The sequence below is a fragment of the Schistocerca nitens genome, chromosome 2 (assembly GCF_023898315.1).
Source record: "Schistocerca nitens isolate TAMUIC-IGC-003100 chromosome 2, iqSchNite1.1, whole genome shotgun sequence".
Taxonomy (NCBI): Eukaryota; Metazoa; Arthropoda; class Insecta; order Orthoptera; family Acrididae; genus Schistocerca; species Schistocerca nitens.
Genome location: NC_064615.1, coordinates 653,462,295 through 653,485,722, shown reverse-complemented (window position 1 = coordinate 653,485,722; position 23,428 = coordinate 653,462,295). Strand labels below are relative to the sequence as shown.

At 38.2% G+C, this 23,428-nt stretch overlaps 1 protein-coding gene across 3 annotated transcripts in view; it reads right to left on the bottom strand.

The window, feature by feature from the left end:
- LOC126236771 (nucleoprotein TPR-like) overlaps positions 1-23,428 on the bottom strand; it is a 315,616-nt gene that overhangs the window by 126,457 nt on the left and 165,731 nt on the right. For all 3 annotated transcript variants that reach the window (XM_049946344.1, XM_049946342.1, XM_049946343.1), the window contains exons 22-24: positions 18,347-18,551; positions 12,343-12,485; positions 2,513-2,629 (exon numbers count right to left, since the gene is read on the bottom strand). In XM_049946344.1, coding sequence (XP_049802301.1) covers positions 2,513-2,629; positions 12,343-12,485; positions 18,347-18,551 — 465 coding nt within the window. The remainder of the gene's footprint in view (positions 1-2,512; positions 2,630-12,342; positions 12,486-18,346; positions 18,552-23,428) is intronic.

Genomic DNA, 23,428 nt, shown 5'->3' with positions numbered 1-23,428 from the left:
AATTTAACTCAAAACCTACAGTATGATACTTCATGAGAAAAACCACACCATTAGGCAGACAAATAAGGCTTCACAACTTGCATTCATACCTCTTAAAGAGAACATTTTCAAGTGTGTTTTATTCTGAAATAGTAGTAGATTTCTCTGTTTATTTGTGTCTGTCCTTGGGTCTGAATTTTACTTATCCAAGTTAGTATCACCAATGTGTACAGATTAACATAGATTTGCATGAAAAAATGTGACTAAACTTCATTTGATTTTTGTTGCTACGTTACAGATGGGAGGAGACAATAGCATGATATGCACTCTTCACTATATTCCATTTGGATTCAATCCACCTCCTGAACTCCTTTTCTTCAACCACCCACAAGCTACAATGCCATTTCAGATCTGCATCCAATGTGTGCTGGTGTGTCTTGGTGTGTAGCAAGTACAACCCCAAATCCAGGGTTTTAAGCAGCTGACGCCCTGGTTACTGCAGAGCCCCAGTGTCATTTTAGATTTAGTGCAGTACAGAAGACATTCCATTACTACTACTGCTTTTAATGTAATATTTTCTGAAATTTTATATGAGCACTGCAACTACATAGCTGTCTTTACAGACGGGTCAAAGCTGGGGGGACCCCATTGGTTGCTCTGCCATTTTCCTGGGTTGTTGTGTCCTCAAGGTCCAACTGCCTCAAGACTTTACTGTCTTCGACACAGAATTATAAGAGAGGGGTGGGGGGGGGGGGGGGGGGGGGGGAATTGTTCCACATCCACGAGGATCTCCTCAGCACAGATCTATGGAACGAAAACTAATCTAATCTAAAATCTAATCTCACTGGAACAGGTGAGATGTTCTTCCAGAGCTAAATTTCTTGCATGTTCCTATTCTCTAAGTGTCCTTCACTCTCTCCAGTGTCTGTACTCAGCAGATAAAAGTAACCCAGAATATCCAGGATGCCCTCCTCCAATTACAACGACTGGGGAAGGTGGTGTCTTTTGCCAAGTACCAGGGCACATGGGTATTGTGGGAAATGAAAGGGTGATCTACCAGTCAAAGACACATGTTGTGATCCTCAGTTATTTCAGTGTGTCATCCCCATGCATGCTATTACCTCGCTGCTGAGGTACAAAGACATACTGGCAAGACAAGTGGCTGGAAATGACAGACATTAAGCTCTATCTACTACAGTCCAAAATGCGGCCGTGGCATACCTCCTTCCAGCTATGTCGACAGGACAGAGTTTTCTTACTTGTCTTCACATATGCTACAGCCTTATGACACATTGGTTCTTACTTCGGTGAGAGGACCCTCCAATGTTTGGAGCTTCTGGTGTACAGATCAGATGCACCACATTTTGTTGGACTGTGCTTTTTTATTTTCTGGCCAGCAGGCCGCAGTGGATTTACCACAACAGATCTGCCCTTTATTTTAAGTACTGTTCAAACACATGTGGTTCGATTTTTAAATTTTGTGAGCTGACCAACATCATTCCCAAGATTTTAAGGAAATAGTTTTAATGTGTTAAAAGGGTGACTGGCTCACAGATATTTTTGTAAGTAGTGAGACAGTGATATGTGCCTACGCCTTTCTTTCAGCTCCTTTCTCATTTTATTTTTTTTAATCTCATGGACAGTTACTTTTACTTTTTCTCCATTGTTTTCATGCATGTGTGAGAGTGTGAGAGAGGGAGATTATGTGGTCATTTAAGAGTTTGTGAGTGTGGAACAATTTTTGAGGTTTTAGCCACATTCATTTGTTTTAATGTGTGGGAGGGCACTGATAACCTCGCTGCTGAGTGCCCGGAACCCCCAAATGCCACAACTGCCCCCCCCCCCACACACACACACACACTCCATTTACATTCAAAGTATTCTTTGCTCATTACTTCCTTTAAGTGTCAATAGCTCTTTCACATTTAAACTTAAAAATTTTAGCATATCGAATAGTGCAGGTCTGAAACTTCCTGACATTAAAACTGTGTGTTATTCTGACAAAGCCTTTCTTTATCATACCTTTTCTCACAGGACTGGTAGCAGTCCAGCAATGTAAGCAGGAAGACTACTAATAAATCTGCGGGGAGGAGGGGGGGGGGGGGGGGGGGAGTGAGGAATACTATCAGAACCGAAGTTGTCATGGCAAACAGTGAGTTGGGGCTGGATTGCTCAACTGTTTCGAAGGAAGGAAGATTGGGGTTTAACGTCCCATCAACAAATACAGTAGAAGTGGGGTATAAACTCAAACTGGGGAAAGGTAGGGAAGGAAGTTAACTTAATAAGTAACTCTGCTAGAAGTTCCATAATTTTTATGGAACAACACAAGAAAGAACACTGGGATGGTGGGGTCCTTAATCTGCATTCACAAAATTTCAGTAATTTAAGGACACAATGAAAATACAACTGCCGCTTTAGAAGTCAAATTGAAATAAGGAGCAAGATTATTCCATTTCAAAATTATCCATACCGACAATGACACACTACAAAAATGAAACACAATAAAAATTCATAAATTTGTGAACAGACTTGCCTGTTGTGCTTTAGGCGATGATGATGGTCCTGCCATGGGCTTAATATTGGCAGTAGGTGGTTCTGAGGTACCTTTTTCTGTTGAGCCAGAGCTTGTTGATGGTTTGGAGCCTTGCAACTATACATACAAACAGAAGAAAACTAACTTACACATCACCAAGTGTAATGTCATTCAAAAGTTAGTATATATTAAAATCAATATTGATTCTTACATTACAATTGGATGGCTAGTACTGTTACAATGTCTGACTCCATTTTAAGAAGGTTTTTGTGCACCAGAGATCTGGCTAATGAATGAAAAACAACTTGAAATTTTACTTGTGTTCAGAATACTGTGAAAAAATAATGAATACATGGGATTTCTCAAAAATGTGAAAGACATCTCGATAGTTATTGGTGATGTTTACTCAGAAGTTGCAATGCTGCATGTCTAAGAATGTATTTACTAGAACCATGTACACAAAATTAAATCAAATATAGTACATAAAAATATTAAGCAAATCCTACTGCAGAAGGTGGAATATTAGTTCACATTGGATTTACAGTGTCACAGGAAAACAAACTAATTAGTTTACAGAAAAGAAATCACTAAGTCTGTTAATATCTCTCATTTAATACCCACTTATCTGTATTTATTAATGTCACAAATAAATATGGTGTTATCTGCAGATGTTTTGGTACTTAAAAGAATTTTTATCTACTTGTATTTCTCTGGCAGTTGTTAAAGTGTTGCCTAAATGGAGGTCATTAGAACTCAAATTTATGTGGAATACCTTTAGATATGCTTTCTTTCACTTTCAATTATCTCCTCAATACAGTCTCCTACAGTCAAGTACCACCATCTCTGTGCTGACTGTTGCTCTGAACACTGTAAGTGGCTGCTAAAATAAACTACATTCATAGGTATACCTCGGTGTACCACTAGATGTCTGTCTTGCACTGCATCAGTGGTTTCATGTAAAGGACACTGATACTTAAAAAAAAAATAAAAAATAAAAAACTGGTAAAGTGGTGTAGTGGTTTCATGCAAAAATTACTGGTACTCAAAGGATTAAATCAGCAGCTCGAAGGCTGCAAGAAAATATTACTGTAAAAAACAAACATAACAAAAACTAGCAAACATGATACTGCAAAGTTCTGGATAGAACACAAATAACAGAAGGAGTAAAAAGTAATCGCTCAACATAAAATTGAAATTATGGGCAGTCAATAAGCGCATGAACAAGACTGAAATCACTCCTGAGCTTTCAGTCAGTGTCCTCCTCCACAGCTAACCAGAACACACATTGTCCAGGCCTTTCATGTCAACTACTAAAGGTCTTAACTATGCAATGTGTTGTTATCCTTAAGCCTTCCATTATTTGTTTACAAACAGTATCAAAGGATTTTTTTCCTGACAATGAGAATGCAAAAGGTATGATAGTGCCAACAGAGAAGGAGATGGACTGTACAAGCAAATGTCTACAAGTTAAAGTTAAGTCAAATTATGGCAGGAAATACATGTTGCAGTGTGCAGCAGGATTAAAGCATCTGTCCCACAGCAGAATAAGTAAAATGCTCACAACAAATATTTCACTGATAATAAACAAAAATGTGTTATTAGACAAATTTTTGTGACACAATGAACACCACAAGGAATTATCATATTTGCCAAAACTTCACTGATTTTTGATGCAGAGAACTGAACTTCCAGGCTGGCAAGGAAAGTCAGAAAAACTGTTCCATCTGTAGCATTTGATTTTGTAAGGTGCTGGAACGAATGAGTCATTTCATGTGGATGGGAGAACATACTTGCAAAGAGAACATACTACCTAAGATTTTTTTATGTAAAAATAAAGCAATCGAATTTCTGAAGTGGCCAGTGGTTTATTTAGACAAACTGTGGGTTCATACACACTATATTTGTAGTAAATAATGCCAAGTGACAGTTTAAAACTGTGCCAAGCAACCTTTAATTGTTATAAATGCAGAGTTTCATTTCCATCATACCTCCTCTGCGAATGTAACATGAAAACTTTGGACTACCATGTGGAAATGGACAGTAAAGAATTGAAAATATGTACAGGCAAGACAAGAAAGCCAATATTTTGGCATTAATTAAGCAGCACCAAGTTGCTTCTCTTTATTCTACTGACAAAATTTCGCAAGAAAATGGTTTCCTTTCTACTGTTGTCATGCCATCTAGATGAAAATCCTATAGAACTGGTATAGAAAGTTGCAAATAAGAACCATGGCCAGAATGGGTCATTCCATGTCAAATCAACACAATTTTGGGAAATCTTCAGAATTGATCTTGCAGATTTTCATGATTTTTGGTGTGCAGCAATAAATCATAGACTTATGTAAAAATACCAAATTTCACATATAAAGCAGAATTATTTTTGAAGTTATTAATTGTTAAAGATTTAATTTTTAAAAAAATCATATTTTGGCACCTTTAGATGCCCACAGGCTGGCAACTGGTGATGATATAAACCTGGGAGTGGTCTCATTTTAAAGCTGTTGAATGGGGCTTTAACATGATATGCCACAAGATGGGCGTTACAGTTTTAAAAAACCGAACATTTTAAAATTAAATTTTAAAATTTAAATTTCTCAAAAAGTGGCAATTTTAAAAATTCCAAAAAATTATCAAATATAGTTTGTAATTTCTTAATACATATAGCAAAATTATGTCATGGGACCTCAATGGGATCAGGAGATACAAGGCTTCAGAAATACACGTTTTGTAAATAATGTACAAAATTTGCAAAATTTTAGTTTTGAATCAGCAATTTTGCTATGCAGTGTGTAGGACACTATTAAATTAATAAAACGCAATGATTACTTTTTTTTAGTGTACCATGTTTGGAAACCTCTCTTTAAAAGAAAACTGAAGCTGATTGACCTACAAATAGAGGGAAATCCCCTTTTACTCAGATAAAAAGGGGATTTATCTCATGGGAAATCCCCTTCCACAAGGTGGAAGCTGATTGGTCAAGCAGACAAGACTACTCATTTATAGCCAGTGTAGCATCAAAGTTGCTCGTATGAAGTTCATTTGATGTTTCCTGTGATATTGTATGTTTAGAACACAGCCCATTTCTTGGCCACTGCACTTTTCCTTGTTAATTTCTCACTGTTTTTCCCTTGCATGATGGATACCACTGACAAGATAGTAAAAATGGATTGTTTTAATCCTTTTAATAAGCCCAATCACTCCCATGCAAGGTTTGAGACATGTTACTTCATGGATGTGTGACTTGATTCCAGGAACACCTAAGTTATCCAAGGTCTGTGACAGTTGTAGGAAGCAGCTGACAAAGTTGAAAAATGAACTGGAACTAGTAACATACATGAAGAAAGTCAGTCTGATACTGAAATTGAAGAAGCTATCGATATACCATTTTCAAATGAATGTGAAGTTCTGAGTTCTCTTAACAGCTCTCTTTTAGAGACGGGAGAGTCGCCTGTGGACAAAAAGGGGATGCAATCCAAAATTTACTCTACTAAGAAGGCAAAAAGAATCAATGTGGCTGTCAAGAGAGAACTGTTAGTGAATGCATCTAGCAATGATAAGCATGATGATTCACAAGATGAGGTCTGAACACATGTAAAGAAGGTAAACAACAGCTTCACTAGTAGGAAGAAGAAGCTTCAACTGCTGACTCTTATGCCTGACAGCTGGAGTGTGAGGAAAGTAATGCTGGGATTTTCGGCTTCTAACTACTTAGTCCGACAAGCCAAGGTGTCGGGGAGGGGGGGGACCTTGTCTGGTCCTGATATGATACCAGGAAAAAGTCTGTCAAATCGTACCATTCATATTGTTAAAGAATTTTTTTTACAAGTGATGAAATGAGCAGAGTGATGCCAGGACTTTATATCAGTGAAAGACGACAGCACAATTGGTAAAGAACATGTTTCAAAAAGGTTGATGATCAATAATTTAAAAGAAGCGTATATAGTTTTCAAAGAAAAATTCCCAACTGTAAAAGTGGGATTTTCTAAGTTTGCAGAACTTAGGCCTAAAAATTTTGTGCTAGCAGGCCAGAGTGGAACACACTCAGTCTGTGTGTGCACCACTCATCAGAATGTGAAGCTTATGTTTGAAAATGCAAGAATGAGTTCAGTGACGGATGGCAAAATTAAAACATACAAGGATTGCCTGCAAATGATGGTTGGAAGCCCACCATCAACTGACTGCTTATTTTCAAATTGTGTTTCATGTTCAGCTACCAAAAAGATTAGAGAACTTTTGGCAAAAGCATATGAAAACAATGCAACTGAGACATCACATACCGACAGTGGATCTTTGTGGATCAATGTAACTTCGAAATAATTCAAAAACCGGTAAGTGAATTTGTTGATGTATTTTGTGAAAAACTTCCTGTCCTACTTTGTCATAACTTCACAGCAAAGGAACAAAGTGCATTTCTGATACATACCAAGGAAAATCTTATGGAATGTGAAGTGGCTGTCATTTGTGACTTTTCTGAGAATTATTCGATCATTTTGCAAGATGAGGCACAATCATATAATTGGCCAAATAGTCAGGCAACCATTCACCCTTTTGTGGTGTATTTTAAAGAGAAAGAAGTCAAACATTTAAATTTTGTAATAATATCAGACTGCCTCAACCACAACACTACAGCTGTCTACCTGTTCCAGACAAAGTTGATGGAATATCTGAAATGCAAGTTTGAAAGATCTCCCAAAAAATTCTTCTATTTTTCCGACAGCTCTGCGGCCCAATACAAAAGTAAAAAAAACTTTATTAACTTGTGTAATCCCAAGCAAGATTTTGGAGCTGAGGCTGAATGGCATTTTTCAGCAACAGCACATGGCAAAGGACCATGCGATGGGCTGGGGACCACAGTAAAAAGACTAGCAGTCAGAGCAAGCCTACAAAGACCACATAAGGACCAAATTATGGACACAAGGCAACTGTTTGAATGGTCCTATCAGAACATATCTAACATAGACTTTGTATTTGTGACCCTTGAAGAATATATTAAAACTGAAGAACAACTGGCCAGCCGGTACAATACCGCTGTAACTATATCAGGCACCCGGAAATTTCATGCCTTCATACCTCTTAAATGTGGAACCAAAGTAAATGTGAAATTTTTTTTTCTGAAGTTGTTTCAAGCATATTTCCTGATGTAAAGGACATACAGCAGATATTATTTGCAGATATTAGTGGGTACGTAACATCAATCTATGGTGACACTTGGTGGTTGAGTTATGTTCTGGATGAAGATGAAGACTGCAGGAAAGTGCAAGTTACATTCCTCCATCCTTCAGGTTCATCACCCTTTTGCACATGTGTTATGCAAAGTGAACCCATCACTCAGACTTGCCGAACATACAGTTTACCAGACAGTGAAGTGAGCAAATGTGTGGATATCTTCCAACAACTGAAGTCTCGATGAATTAATTTGTTAACACTTAACTTTACTCATAATATTGGATTTTTAATGTTACACTTACTTTCTCCGTTAAAAAATGTAAAAGTAATAGCTACAGCTTGTTTCATTGTAATGTGTTGCTCGTTTCATTCAATGAAGTATTCAAAATTTTCTGAAAAGATACTAATTCTGGTATTTTACACAAAACGTGTATTTCTGAAATTCTGTATGTCCTGATCCCATTGAAATCCCATGATAGAACTTTGCTATATGTATTAAGACACTACATACTATATTTGATAATTTTTTGTAATTTTTAAAACTGCCGCTTTTTGAGAAATTTAAATTTTAAAATTTAATTTTAAAATTTTCAGTTTTTTAAAAATTGTAACCCCTATCTTGGGGTATATCATATTAAATCCCCATTCAACAGCTTTAAAATAAGACCACTCTCAGGTTTATATCATCACTGATTGCCAGCCTATAGGCAACCAAAGGTGCCAGAACATGAAATTTCTTCACAATAATTTAAATATTTAAAAATTAATAACTTCAAAAATAATTGTGCTATATAACTGAAAGCTACTACAAACAGCATAGTGAACGCCTTATTGTGGCCAAGATAGATACGAAGCCCACACCTACTACAGTAGTACAAGTTTATATGCCAACTAGCTCTGCAGATGACGAAGAAATTGAAGAAATGTATGATGAAATAAAAGAAATTATTCAGATAGTGAAGGGAGACAAAAATTTAATAGTCATGGGTGACTGGAATTCGAGTGTAGGAAAAGGGAGAGAAGGAAACATAGTAGGTGAATATGGATTGGGGCTAAGAAATGAAAGAGGAAGCCGCCTGGTAGAATTTTGCACAGAGCACAACTTAATCATAGCTAACACTTGGTTTAAGAATCATGATAGAAGGTTGTATACATGGAAGAACCCTGGAGATACTAAAAGGTATCAGATAGATTATATAATAGTAAGACAGAAATTTAGGAACCAGGTTTTAAATTGTAAGACATTTCCAGGGGCAGATGTGGACTCTGACCACAATCTATTGGTTATGACCTGTAGATTAAAACTGAAGAAACTGCAAAAAGGTGGGAATTTAAGGAGATGCGACCTGGATAAACTGAAAGAACCAGAGGTTGTACAGAGTTTCAGGGAGAGCATCAGGGAACAATTGACAGGAATGGGGGAAAGAAATACAGTAGAAGAGGAATGGATAGCTTTGAGGGATGAAGTAGTGAAGGCAGCAGAGGATCAAATAGGTAAAAAGACGAGGGCTAGTAGAAATCCTTGGGTAACAGAAGAAATATTGAATTTAATTGATGAAAGGAGAAAATATAAAAATGCAGTAAATGAAGCAGGCAAAAAGGAATACAAACGTCTCAAAAATGAGATCGACAGGAAGTGCAAAATGGCTAAGCAGGGATGGCTAGAGGACAATTGTAAGGATGTAGAGGCTTTTCTCACTAGGGGTAAGATAGATACTGCCTACAGGAAGATTGGAGACACCTTTGTAGATAAGAGAACCACTTGTATGAACATCAAGAGCTCAGATGGAAACCCAGATCTAAGCAAAGAACAGAAAGCAGAAAGGTGGAAGGAGTATATAGAGGGTCTATACAAGGGCGATGTACTTGAGGACAATATTATGGAAATGGAAGAGGATGTAGATGAAGATGAAATGGGAGATACGATACTGCGTGAAGAGTTTGACAGAGCACTGAAAGACCTGAGTCGAAACAAGGCCCCCGGAGTAGACAACATTCCATTGGAACTACTGACGGCCTTGGGAGAGCCAGTCCTGACAAAACTCTACCATCTGGTGAGCAAGATGTATGAAACAGGTGAAATATCCTCAGACTTCAAGAAGAATATAATAATTCCAATCCCAAAGAAAGCAGGTGTTGACAGATGTGAAAATTACCGGACAATCAGTTTAATAAGCCACAGCTGCAAAATACTAACACGAATTCTTTACAGACGAATGGAAAAACTAGTAGAAGCCAGCCTCGGGGAAGATCAGTTTGGATTCCGTAGAAATACTGGAACACGTGAGGCAATACTGACCTTACGACTTACCTTAGAAGAAAGATTAAGGAAAGGCAAACCTACGTTTCTAGCATTTGTAGACTTAGAGAAAGCTTTTGACAATGTTGACTGGAATACTCTCTTTCAAATTCTAAAGGTGGCAGGGGTAAAATACAGGGAGCGAAAGGCTATTTACAATTTGTACAGAAACCAGGTGGCAGTTATAAGAGTCGAGGGACATGAAAGGGAAGCAGCGGTTGGGAAGGGAGTAAGACAGGGTTGTAGCCTCTTCCCCGATGTTATTCAATCTGTATATTGAGCAAGCAGTAAAGGAAACAAAAGAAAAGTTCGGAGTAGGTATTAAAATCCATGGAGAAGAAATAAAAACTTTGAGGTTTGCCGATGACATTGTAATTCTGTCAGAGACAGCAAAGGACTTGGAAGAGCAGTTGAATGGAATGGACAGTGTCTTGAAAGGAGGATATAAGATGAACATCAACAAAAGCAAAACGAGGATAATGGAATATAGTCGAATTAAGTCGGGTGATGCTGAGGGAATTAGATTAGGAAATGAGACACTTAAAGTAGTAAAGGAGTTTTGCTATTTGGGGAGCAAAATAACTGATGATGGTTGAAGTAGAGAGGATATAAAATGTAGACTGGCAATGGCAAGGAAAGCATTTCTGAAGAAGAGAAATTTGTTAACATCAAGTATAGATTTAAGTGTCAGGAAGTCGTTTCTGAAAGTATTTGTATGGGGTGTAGCCATGTATGGAAGTGAAACATGGACGGTAAATAGTTTGGACAAGAAGAGAATAGAAGCTTTCGAAATGTGGTGCTACAGAAGAATGCTGAAGATTAGATGGGTAGATCACATAACTAATGAGGAAGTATTGAATAGGACTGGGGAGAAGAGAAGTTTGTGGCACAACTTGACCAGAAGAAGGGATCGGTTGGTAGGACATGTTCTGAGGCATCAAGGGATCACCAATTTAGTATTGGAGGGCATCGTGGAGGGTACAAATCGTAGGGGGAGACCAAGAGATGAATACACTAAGCAGATTCAGAAGGACGTAGGTTGCAGTAGGTACTGGGAGATGAAGAAGCTTGCACAGGATAGAGTAGCATGGAGAGCTGCATCAAACCAGTCTCAGGACTGAAGACCACAACAACAACTGAAATTAGGTATTTATTCATAAGCCTATGATATATCATTGCATACCAAAAATCATGGAAATCTGAGACATCAAGTCTGAATCAGTGTGTTGATTTGACATGGAATGACTCAAATATGTAGCCTGTGACAGTGCTCTACTTGTATGAACACTGTAGTATACACTTCCGCTATCTCCTCTCCCTGTTTTTCGAGTGTAAACACAATGGTGCTGCCATTTTGACCAAGCAACAAGTGTGATTGCAGGGCGATATATGGTATTTGTTTGTAGACGAAACATCTCTTCTTCCAAAGCTCAACAGAGAAACCAACAGAAAGTATACTATGAAGATTCAAGAATGAAAGACAGCAAAAACAAGAATTAGAGGTAAGTAATCTGTCAAAGTGACGATATTGTTGGAAAGAAAACATCAGGCATTTATATTATTTTGAAAAATCTTAAAGTGAAACATGAAAACAAGGTATGAATTAATGAAAATGATACAAAATACTCAAAATTTTCTGAATTGTCGAAGTCACATGGTCCTCACAAACACACGTATCGATATTTAGAGGTAATGACTGCTCTGCTCATTTGCCTTTGAGCCAAGAAGCACTCTTATTCTGATCTAACTACAATGAGACAGTAATTTACTTCAAGAACCACACATTGAAAGATACTGCAAAAATAAAGCCATACAGAAAAACCACGTCTGAAACTATTTTATTGCTAAAACACAATGAGTGCTCTATCATCTCTAGACATTTTACTGGCAGAGGAGTTTCAAATTTTGACAGTGTAGTGAACAGTCCTATTTCTGTGCACTTTTATTAGGATGCTGCTATGTCTCTGACCATAGTTTTGGGGTTATGAAAGATTTTTTTGTAACAGTTGAACACTGTGGAAACAGAAGAGGACACTAAATTCAATAAAAGAAATGAAAACCAAATTAGCAGACCTAATAATAAAACCGTTCACTAATCCAGTATCCATTTTTCAACAATTCTTTTGTAGTCTACCAATAACTGTTTCACCACACATCCTCCTCCTCCTCCGCCCCCTTCTGATTCTCAAATTAGAAATCATCAAATTATTCCAGAGTCTTAATCCATAACTTTTTTTAATGGCATTCATTTAGTACTGAAATAGAACAGTATAAATGACAGCCTAAGCACAAGTTGGTGCATATATCCACAACATTAAGTAGAATACAAAGTTTTCAGTAAAAAAATCTACTGCCCGCTACCTACCTTCTCAAGCTGTCTTTGTATATGCTGAAGCCTCTCAGTCTCTCTCTGTTTCTCTGCTCTTAGCTCAGCATTTTCTTTCTCTAAGCGCACTATCCGCCCCTCGTACTGTGACGTCAAAGATATTAGACGGGCACTGTCTTCTTCTGTAAAAAGGAAGAGTAAATTAAATATAGTAAACCTCCTGCTCCAATAGATCTCCATGAACAGCAGCAACAACTACATAGAAAGGACAATGGGAAAAAAACAAAAATGATCACTGAACAACTCCAAGGCTTTGAAAAAAGAAATATTCCCTGCATAGTTGCATGTATTCTGTAATTTATTATTCACTGTTTTGTACTTTTTAATGTGAATAAACAAAAGGACACACATTTTAGAACCTTACCTGAAATTGTTCTTCATGGTGGACATTATTGTCACTCAAATATTCAGCAGGAATTATCAATTTTGTTTCTCATGGTATTACAGAAGGTTGACAATAGATCCCTGCTTAAGTAAATTTGACAAGTAACATGATTCTATGGCTAGGAAACAAATTAACTATAGAGAATGCCATAACCAATAACCTTTTATGAAATGTGAACCATAAATAGTAGATAAACTCTTAACAAGCAGGCTGAAGGAGTAGGTACTGTATTGTTGGGAGTGGTTGAGGGCAGGTAGGGAGATTGAGGAGGAAAAAGGGGGGGGGGGGGGAGAGAATGGTGATGGAGGGCAGAAGAGGAGATGGAGAGAAGGAAAGACAGGAGTAGTAGGGACAAGGGAGATAAGGTGGGAAGGACTGACAAGGCGAAGACCTTCAGACACGGCTCAAATTTGGCAGGTAACTTGTGTACAACCTAAAATGAAGGACTCCAAGATATTTTGGCTCAACACCCTCCCCTTTTTGAGAAAATCACCCCTAAACGTTATGACGAGCAAATGACTCAAAATTGGCGGGATCGATAGATAACTGTACATAGAGCACTTTTCAGCATCAGATATGTGGTCTACAAATGCATACTTTCCCAGAAATCAAGAAAAGAAACTTTTACAACTGCCGCTTATGTACCCACATGGTAAGCACTTTTGGCCAAGAGCGCCGATAGCGCAACGCCTAAGGGAACTTGCAGGGAAGTGGAGAACCCGGGTTCGAATCTAGAGGTAACCCAACAGATGTTATGTTTCTCATTTGCATTTTTTTCCATATCTCAATTGATAGGAACAGGAGGGTTAATAAGGTAAATAAATCAATAAGGAATGACAAAAAGATAGGCAAATAAATTTCTCAAACCTCTTGGGATAGTAAACAACTAAAATGTTACTCCTGGTAACTTTACAATGGTTCTTCCAGTCACTGTTACGTGTCCTCACTTTTCTTCGAACAACTAAATGGAAGGTACTTATCATATAAATGTCTGTGGCATCAAGAACATCTAATTAATGCTGTCTTTCGACAGCTACACTGTTCCTTCGGAAGAGTCGGCGGAAAACAAACTTGGATTACATTTAAAAATATGTCTTTTTCGGGAATTAATTTTGATGCGTACCACGCATACGATACCATTGCCTGAAAAATTGGTGCTGAAAGTTGGTTATGAATTATGCTGCAAATAGTTATTGTATCTGTGCTGTTGTGCAATTAACACTGGGTTTCGAGAAGCACACTGCAATTCTGAAGCCTCGAAATAAAGTTTTTAACCTGGCAATAGAAATAAACATGGCACAACTGCCACACAGGTGGGCAGTTTGGTGGTATCACTTTTACCATGCAAGTCGGTTGACCCTCGTCATCTACAAACATAGTGTCATACATTAGAGAATTAGTTTGTCCACCCCAGGAATCCAATATTAGACAAAACTTGTTATCAGCAACATATGGTTTTAAAACATTATCAAGAAATGTTCAGTAAATTGCATTTGTCAATTTCCCGGGTTTGGAGCTAGTAATGTAAACAATTTTCAATGAGTCTGTTAAGCAATTGACATATTCTATAACATGAGGATCAAATGTAATACACATTTCTTGTAAAAACAGGAAAACCTACGGTAACTCTGTTCCAGAGGCTGTGATGGCATAATATGCCGTGTACGAGCGTTTTAGTTTTTTTTTACTACCAACTGTAACAAGGGTTCGTTTTTCTCCCTTATGCGATAATGTGCATTGAATGTTCACCCGATGCTCGCATCCTGTTTTATCTGTGTTGATCACGTAATCATGATTAAAACCGTCATAAGTGAAGGTGTTTGCTTGCTGAAAAGAGCCGCCACTTTCTGTATATCTCCTATATTTTATACCTCCTTGTGGGAGACGTATTTAGTGACGTGGCATTGAAAAATTTCATATTCCGATTTGAAATTCCTTGCCCAAGATAATGATGCAGCAAATGTAAAATCCTTGTTGTTGGTATATTGAAGCGTTGCACCTGCAGCTCACTCCTGGAGTATTCTCACTTCTACATTCTCGTTATGACAATGAGATTCGAAAAATTGGTTGTATGTCTACTTATTTATCATCTGGTATTTGTCATATTGTGTCCCTCCTTTAACGATATCATTTTCCCACAGTTTTAGGTTCTTCTTCCTTTTCAGAGCTGTTGTTGCTTCATTCTTTTGCAATGTTTGTAGGTTGCAGTTTGGATGATTCCCGGCTAGCGCTACCACCTTTACTTTTACTTCAAGAGGTATAGCACCCTAGTTCAGTATTTAGTAGCCGGTTCGTAATACTCATCAGGAACACATGAAGCACAGATTGCCTGCAACATGGAAATTTCCAAAGTGTTATGAGCATCTTCCACTGAATCACCTTATGCTTCGCCTTAATGGTACAGTTCTTTCAGTATCAACAAAAGTAATTTCGTTCGTCAGCTCCAAAAATCACTCAATGAGAAACAGAACTGCCTGTTTCCGATAGTGCATTGATAATACATCCGTCTTGCAACACTTTTACAAACCAAAACACAGCATCCATAGCTTCCCACTTTCCGTCGGTTGTGACAGGCTCTCAACTATACAATTCAGCACTGGCCAAAGGGCATACGCTCCCCATTATTCAGATTATGCAACTGAAAGATAAGACACAACACACAATGACTAGGTACTACAGCATAAACAGAAAAGACAATTACTACAAACTACATACACTACAAGTCATATGTTACTTTCCGAAGATGACTGTATTCTTTAACAAAACAGATTTTATTCAGCGGATTAATGATGAAAAATCATTACATGTATTCTTGACATTTGCAGCAGCCTAAAGACGGAAAACAACTCTTTCCGACTGACTTCTATAAGGTTCGTGCTGGACACCCGAACTCTTCGATGTTTACAACTATGATATCACAAACAGGCAAACGGGACAACATAACTCTCCCCTTGTGCATTCTGTCCCATGTCTCACTGTAAATAAGCGTCGCACAGTTGGCTATCTGTGGTCCCTTGTGAGAAATTCATAGCACTCTTACTCAGAGTTGTTTTCATGTAACAAAGCTTAAATGTTTAATTCTTTACTAATTCAAGTTGGTTGGGAAATTAGCTTGGCTACCTTATTACTATTATTATTCCGTGTTGAGTTGAGTACTTTATTAACCCTCCTACCCCTACAAATTCCGATACGAAAAACTACATTTAAAAAAAATGAAAACCGTACAGTTTCCTAGGGATTCGAACCCAAGTTCCCCACATCCCAGCCAGTTACTTTGGCCGTTGCGCTACTGGCGCTCTCAAGCGTTTACCATGTGGATACATGAGTGGCAGTTGTAAGACTTTCTTTCCTCGATATTTGGAAAAGTATGTGTTTACGGACCCCATACCAGATGAATAAAAGATGCTCTTTTTACAATTATCTATCGATCCCACCAATTTTTAGTCGACTACTTTAGGGGTGATTTTCACAAAAATGATGGGATGTTGAGCCAAAATATCTTAGAGTCCTTCGTTTTAGGTTGTACACAAGCAACCTGCCAAATCTGAGCCGAATCGGTTGGCCGTATCTGAGGCCTTCCCCTTCTGAGAGACCACATGAGGGAGGGAGGAAAAGAGGGAAGACCCTAGAGTACAAGACAGGGAACAGGGGGGGGGGGGGGGCAGAGGGAGGGATGGATGGATGGATGGAGTGTGGTGAGAGGGAGGGATGGCTGGAGTGTGGCCAGAGGGAGGGATGGAGTGTGGGCAGAGGGATGGATGGAGTGTGGGCAGAGGGATGGAGAAAGCTAGAGGGAGGCAAATATGGAGAGCTGATGGGAGTGTAGGGGCGTGGAGTGTGGTGTTTGGGTTAGGAGGGAAAGAGAGGAATGTGTAGAGGAAGGGAGGGGACAGGAGGAAGGCGGAGTGTCATGGAAGGGAAGGGAGGGGAGGGGAGGGCAGGTGTGGGAACTGTCATGGAGTGGAGAGGAGGGGAGTGTCAGAGAGGGCATCGGTGGGATGAGGATGGGAGGTTCTAGGAGCATCCTTTCATGAAGAAACATGTACAAAGGTGGCTGGAGAATATCTGCAGAGATATTACTGGTGCATGAAAATGGACAGCAGTCCTGAATTTCCATGTTTCTGTGCATGCACAGTATACAGAAATAACACATATATGTGTTGAAAGGGGGTACTCAGAGTGTTTTGTGTTTGTTCCTCTTCTACTGTTATTGTTGATACCTGTTGATAGTAGTTGACTTCAGACTTTCGTATTACAGATTTGGCATAATTTTGAGTGAATTTTCATAAATGCAGTACTTGAACAAATGTAATAATTACTGCCAATTGACTGCATTTTTTATTTATTGCTGTTGTGAAAAGCATTCTTTGTAGTGATTGCTTCATATTCTAAAAACAAGGCTCGAGTGTTCTCATCCAGATGTATAGTGAGGAAAGGTGTCTTTTTGATCCTCATGACTTACTGTACAACAATAAGGTACCACGCTCACCAAAAGTGTAAGCAAATTGTTTAATTCTTACTTCTAACTATGGGGAACTGCTTCTCACATTACTGTGTCATTTGAGTGAATTCCTTCGTCTATCTTCAAATATAGCTTGTTAAAGCAAACCACATACATTCTCAGAAAATTTGGATATTCCTACAATCTCTGGGCCTCACCTCTTGAGTCCCTTCTTATTAGCCATATTTGAACCCAACAATCTCTGGCTTTTCATTCGCCATCATTGTCCTGCCCTCCTAAGGAGGGTCGCATACACTGACAGGACAATAGTTGCAACAACAACTGCATCTTTCATGAACAAAAATTCTGTATCAATGTAAACTTAGATAAAAATACGCCTGTGAAAGAAAAGAGTCACAATATAAAATGAACCATTGAGCTCATAATTCAAAACATTCTGTGACAGGGAACAACAATTACTTAATAAATAGGAACTTTGAGCTCTGAAAAAATTTTAATTTGAATTAATAATAGCTTTACAAGAAATAAGACATTACCACTTGTGTTCTGCTTGCTTGTATCATGTAATTGGGTGACATTAACCAGTCTGCAGTTTCAGTTGTGCAGTTGTGGCACTGTTGCCAAGGTGTACCCCTTATCTGCATCGTGTAATACGAGCTTTATGTAGACTATCACTACAATTCCACATAGCAGTTAGTGAAATTCCGTTGTCTTGAATAACTATCATAAGCACATCATAATTCATTAAATATCTTAAAATGACTCGGACTTTAAGAGGAATAATGTTGACATCGAAAATAATGAACTCTACAGCCAAACAATGGTGAGAATCCACAAAGTCCTTCTAATACACAAACACTCTAGAAATTAATATGTAAAGAAGAAAAAAAATCATTATCAGTGACAGCACTACATATTATATCTTGCCAATAAGCACTATAACATGCATGACAATGCAGCATAGAAAAAAAGTATTTTCCTAATGTTATCCATAATGCATGAAATTCATATTTTTTTTGCTCCTTTCTATAACAGAACAACTGAAACTCAAGTATTAATATATAGTGATATTGTTATTTGCATTTTCTATTTTATTCAAATCTTTCAACTACTTTATTACTTTAACATTCTTTTACCTTTTATCTGCTCCACAGCTCCTACCCTTTCCTGGGCTTCTTTCAACTGATTTGTTAAAGCACTCTTCTCTCCCGTCAGCTGTACTATTCTTTGTTTCAAATTTTTCAGTAGGACTCGTGCTCTTTCATCCTTTTCAACTGCATTCATCTTGAGACTTTCATTTTCTTTGCGCAGGTTTTCTGCTTCATCATGAGAGCTTGTTACCTATATAACATGTGGATTGTATTAGGGAGTTATGAATTTTGAAAAGCTTATTACCTGAAATGAAGTCATGTTTACTTTCAGACATTTAAAAAAAATGTTGATCTCATCTGTAATAAATTCAAGTTACATGTCAATGATATCACTGACATGGGTTCATATATGTGTTTCATCAAGTAACACTAGCAACCCCATAAAATTGTTAATCACGAGAAAGAAATGGTACCTCACAGTTCAATAGTATCCTGGTCTGGAATGCATCTAAAGTTTATTTCAGTTAAATGCTGAAGTGAACTTTACTGTTATAAGCAATGTACAGTTTCTGCTGAACTAAGAAATGATTTTCTTAAATCACATCCTGAAATGAGTGCCAGCTCACCAGCACTACCTCAAGAAGTATCCCGCCGTTCTCGCAATTTCCACAACATTTTGTGGAACCACAATACCCCCCCCCCCCAGAACAATCCACTCCCCTGTGGTCACTTGCATGCCCCCTTCAGCAATGTCTTTTATTCACTGAAAATGAGAGGAGAACTGATAGTCTATATTTGACATTTTTAAAGGAACCATACATTAAGTCACTCAGCAAGATTTCAAAGGTCCAGTGAATATCACACTGTGAATTAAAAAACGCTTTGTTAGGAAAGAAAACACACACAAAGTCATTCACACAAGCAAGCACACCTTACGCACACAGGATCACCATCTCCGGCAGCTCAACTGCAATGCAACTGTCACGTAGCTCGGAAGCAGCAACCTGGAGGGGATGGGGAAGGAGAAGGGATACCAGGTTATAGGTGGCGGGAGAAAAGAGTGCTGTCTGGCAGAGCATGTAAGTGACTACATTGCCCACAGCTTCAGGAAGCTGTAAGGAAAGGGGGAGGGGGGCGAAAAAAGGAGAGGAGCAGGAAAGGGAAAACAAGTCTTGTGCTGTGGCTGGGGGCGGCACACAAAGAAGGTGATGGGATGAGAACAGGCAGGAGGTGATGTACAGAAACTGTTGGGTAGAGGATGTGAAGTCAGTAGGTTACCATAGGCTGGGGCCAGGATAATTTCAGGAGCAGACAATTTGTTGTAAGGACAGAGCTCATCTGCACAGTCATAAAAGCTGATGGTGAGGAAAACACAGGCCACCAAAGGTTGTGAAGTGCCAATTTAAATCATTCAGCTACATGATGTGCCACAAGGTGGTCTACGTTGCTCTTGGACACAGTTTGGTGGTGGCTGTTCATCCTCATGGACAGCTGGTTAGTAGTCATACCAATACAAAAAGCTTCCAATAACTGCAGCAGAGCTGGTACATGACATGGCTGCTTTTACAGGTGGTCCAGCCTCTGATGGGGTAGGGTAAGCCTGTGGCAGGACTGGAATAGGAAATGATGGGTGGGGGATTGGGTAGGTCTTGCACAGGGATGTGATCCCTGTGGTACAGGATAAGTTGGGTGTGACATACAGATGGACTAGGATGTTGTGTAGGTTGGGTGGGTAGCACTTGAGGAGTGGGGGGAGGGATTTTGGATAGGATGTCCATAATTTCAGGTCATGAATGTAGGTAGTCAAAGCCCTGATGATGTGATTCAACTCATTGCTGCTTCTGTTCTACGTGACAGCTCCTTTCCAGTCCAAGTCCCTGGAGATAGCAGGTCATGTGTGCGTGCAATGTGCTTGCTGCTTGCTTTTGTGTGTGTGTGTATTTTCTTGAAGGCTTTGGGCGAAAGCTAAGTGTGTACCTGTCTTTTCATTGTGCCTGTCTGAAACTCAACATTTCACCTATACGGTGAATAGCAATCTACCTTTTTCTTATATTGTTGTTAAAAAAAAATTCAAATTTTGTATTCTGCTTCATCTAAATGCTGGAAGCAATCACAGAGTTTACAGGGTCGGTGAATGTCTTCAAAAAGTTCTTTAAAGCATGCTATTCTCACAAACAAAACTGTAACATGTCTCAATTTACATTTACAAATGTGATTTAATGCTAATGATTTTCGAGAAGTGGAGAAGTTAATTTTGCAGATTTGTAACTCTTTTAGAAGTAGTGCTGACATGCCAGGCAGTATTCAGGTAGTTTACATTGATTACTTCTCTTCACACCTCAGTTCCAGTAGTTATGAAAGCAGTGGTGGATGTGATCCATTGGACACCATAAATCTGAAGTGCTTTCGCTGCTTCCAGAATTGATGCATCACCAGTAAGCTGAATTTTTTTTTTACTATAATTTATGGTTATGGTTATGGAAAGTCATCAGTTTGATTCCTAATTTATGAAACGTGATGTCATATTCAATGGTACATCATCATTAGGACAACTACAATTCCTGTAATATCCATAAAAGCAGTATGAAAATCTTCTGAAGACTGTCACTATAGCAGAAACCAATTCTGTCTGTAACACAGATTTACTTCAAATGACAGAAATGAAGTTTGTGCACTTGACCTACCTTCAGAAGTCTACGGTTAATGCAGTTAGTTTAAGCTCCTATGTGATAGAAACAATTACCTTGATTATTACAAAAAAAATGGCCATTCACTCAATCTTGTGTTTACTGTTAAGTTGGCACCTCAATTGAAGATGCTGATGTGCAGACAATGTTTGAGAATAAGGTGTGGGATAATGGCATTCCAGTCTAGGTAACTACTAACTTATTTGGTCATGGGAAGTGAAAATGTGATTTAAGAGGCTGGAAAAACTTTTCTTGAGGGAAAATCTGCTGTCATTAATACAATGGTGATATGTCAGTCTTGTAAATATAATAGAACTTCGGTGATGAACAGTAAAATACTTAAATTCCAGAAATTGCTCTGAGTTTGAAATTCAGAATCCTATTGTAGTTATCTTTGATACTTGAAATATGACTGTAATAATAACTAAAAAATGATAATTGTTTTACAGGAGACTGCAATGACAAACATTATAAACAGTCATACAATAACGTTTAAATGAACACCACCACCCCTCCCCCATTTGACTGTATTATTGTTTGTTTAATTAATTATGACCCAGATTCTGGCCTTTTATGCAATTTACAAATAAGCTCAATCACTTGAGAATGGGATAAAAGGCTGAAACCTGGGTCGTAATTAAATAAACAACAATACAGTCAAATGGCAGTGTGTTCATTTAAAAACAAACTTTATAATTTGCAAATGTAAAATTAGTTAAAGAAATCCATAACTCCTTAAAAGTTTTGCCTTCTCACTTTTCCCGCTTCCCACGTATATATATTTCAAAAAATACCATAAAAATCTGGAAAGGCACGTGAAAATATTTTTAACTACTTACTGTGTCCCTATAAATGATGAAGCTGTAAAGTTCCCTTCAAAATTAATGATGCAGCTGTAACATTCTACACAACTTTGTAATTGATTTTCCTATAATTCAATAAAATCAGTCATACGACTTTGAAAATACATAGAAAATTCAGTTTTAAAGCTACAGACCTCTAGTTTTCACAAAGCTGATGTTCATTTCAAGTACTGTAGAATAGGTAGTAAAAGAAAAATGTGATATTCTGATTTAAATACTGTTCCCAGGAAATGGCCACACACATTTAATGCACAATACACTTCTACACAATGCATGTGACTTGCATTATTACCTCCATTTCAGAAATTTGAAAGCAAGAATTGTATTTGTAACATGTTCTTACCATTCCTTTTATCTAAACTTACAAAACACAACTCTTTGGACATCAACTTTACCACTTTCTCTTTTTCTTCCTCTCCTCTATTTCTGTTATTTTGCTTTGAATAAAAAGGCTATCCACTTACCACTCTCCTAGCTGTCTTCTCTACCCAATTTACTTTTTTGTGTTTATCCCCCATCCCCCTCACAAAAAATTTCATTTTCCATTCCAGTTGTCTTTCCCTTTATTATGCATTTGGAGTCATTGTTATATCATATTATCTTCTTCGTAGTCCTTCCATATCTATTATCATACATTTAGCCTGACCTTTCTATGACTAAAGTTTTCCAGTTTGAAGAATGGCAGCTCATTTTGTATTATCACGAAATAGTGGAGAACACACCATGGATATGATACGTGAATTGGGGTGGCAATAACTGACACTACGGCTTTTTCATTTAGGTGGTTTCAAACTTTCTCCTCAGAGTGTGAAAATAATTTGTTGGCACCCATCTACAGAGGGAGGAATGATCATCAAAATAAAATACGAGAAATCAGAGGTCGCACAGCAAGATTTAAGTGTTTGTTTTTCCCGCATGCTGTTCTGGAGAGGAATGGCAGAGAAACAGCTTGAAGGTCTCATGAACCATCTGCCGGGCACTTAATTGTGAACTGCAGAGTAATCTTGTATATGTAGATGTAGCTGTCACTTGCTGCAAGTTTTTTATTGCTAGCTTACAATTACTTCATCTAATGTGTGTCACCATACGTGTTCTCACACTAAAACTAAGATGGAGGGAAAGAATTGGAGGGTGGGGGAACAGATGTCTTTTCATAAATGCAATACATACGGACATCAATGAACTAAACAACTAAGAAATACGACTGACTGAATGATAAACAATGAAGAAAACTAGTAGGCATGACTTCATGAAATCAGGTAACTATACATAGGAAGTAGCCAAGGATGTTTTCTAAAACTGCACGAAGAAAGATGGCATTTTAGTTTTGAACTTAAGTATTTCTTCTTTTTCTTGTGCCCTTGTCCAACAGTTTTGCAAGGTCGGCATGGTTATAGGCAAATTTGGCATGGTTAATTTAAGGGGTGACCGGATACCCTTCCTGTTGCCACCCCGTTACACGAATGATGATGATGATGATGATGATGATGATGATGATGATGATGACGACGACATGATGAGGACAACACAAACACCCAGTCCCCAGGCAGAGAAAATCCCCAACCTGGCTGGGAACT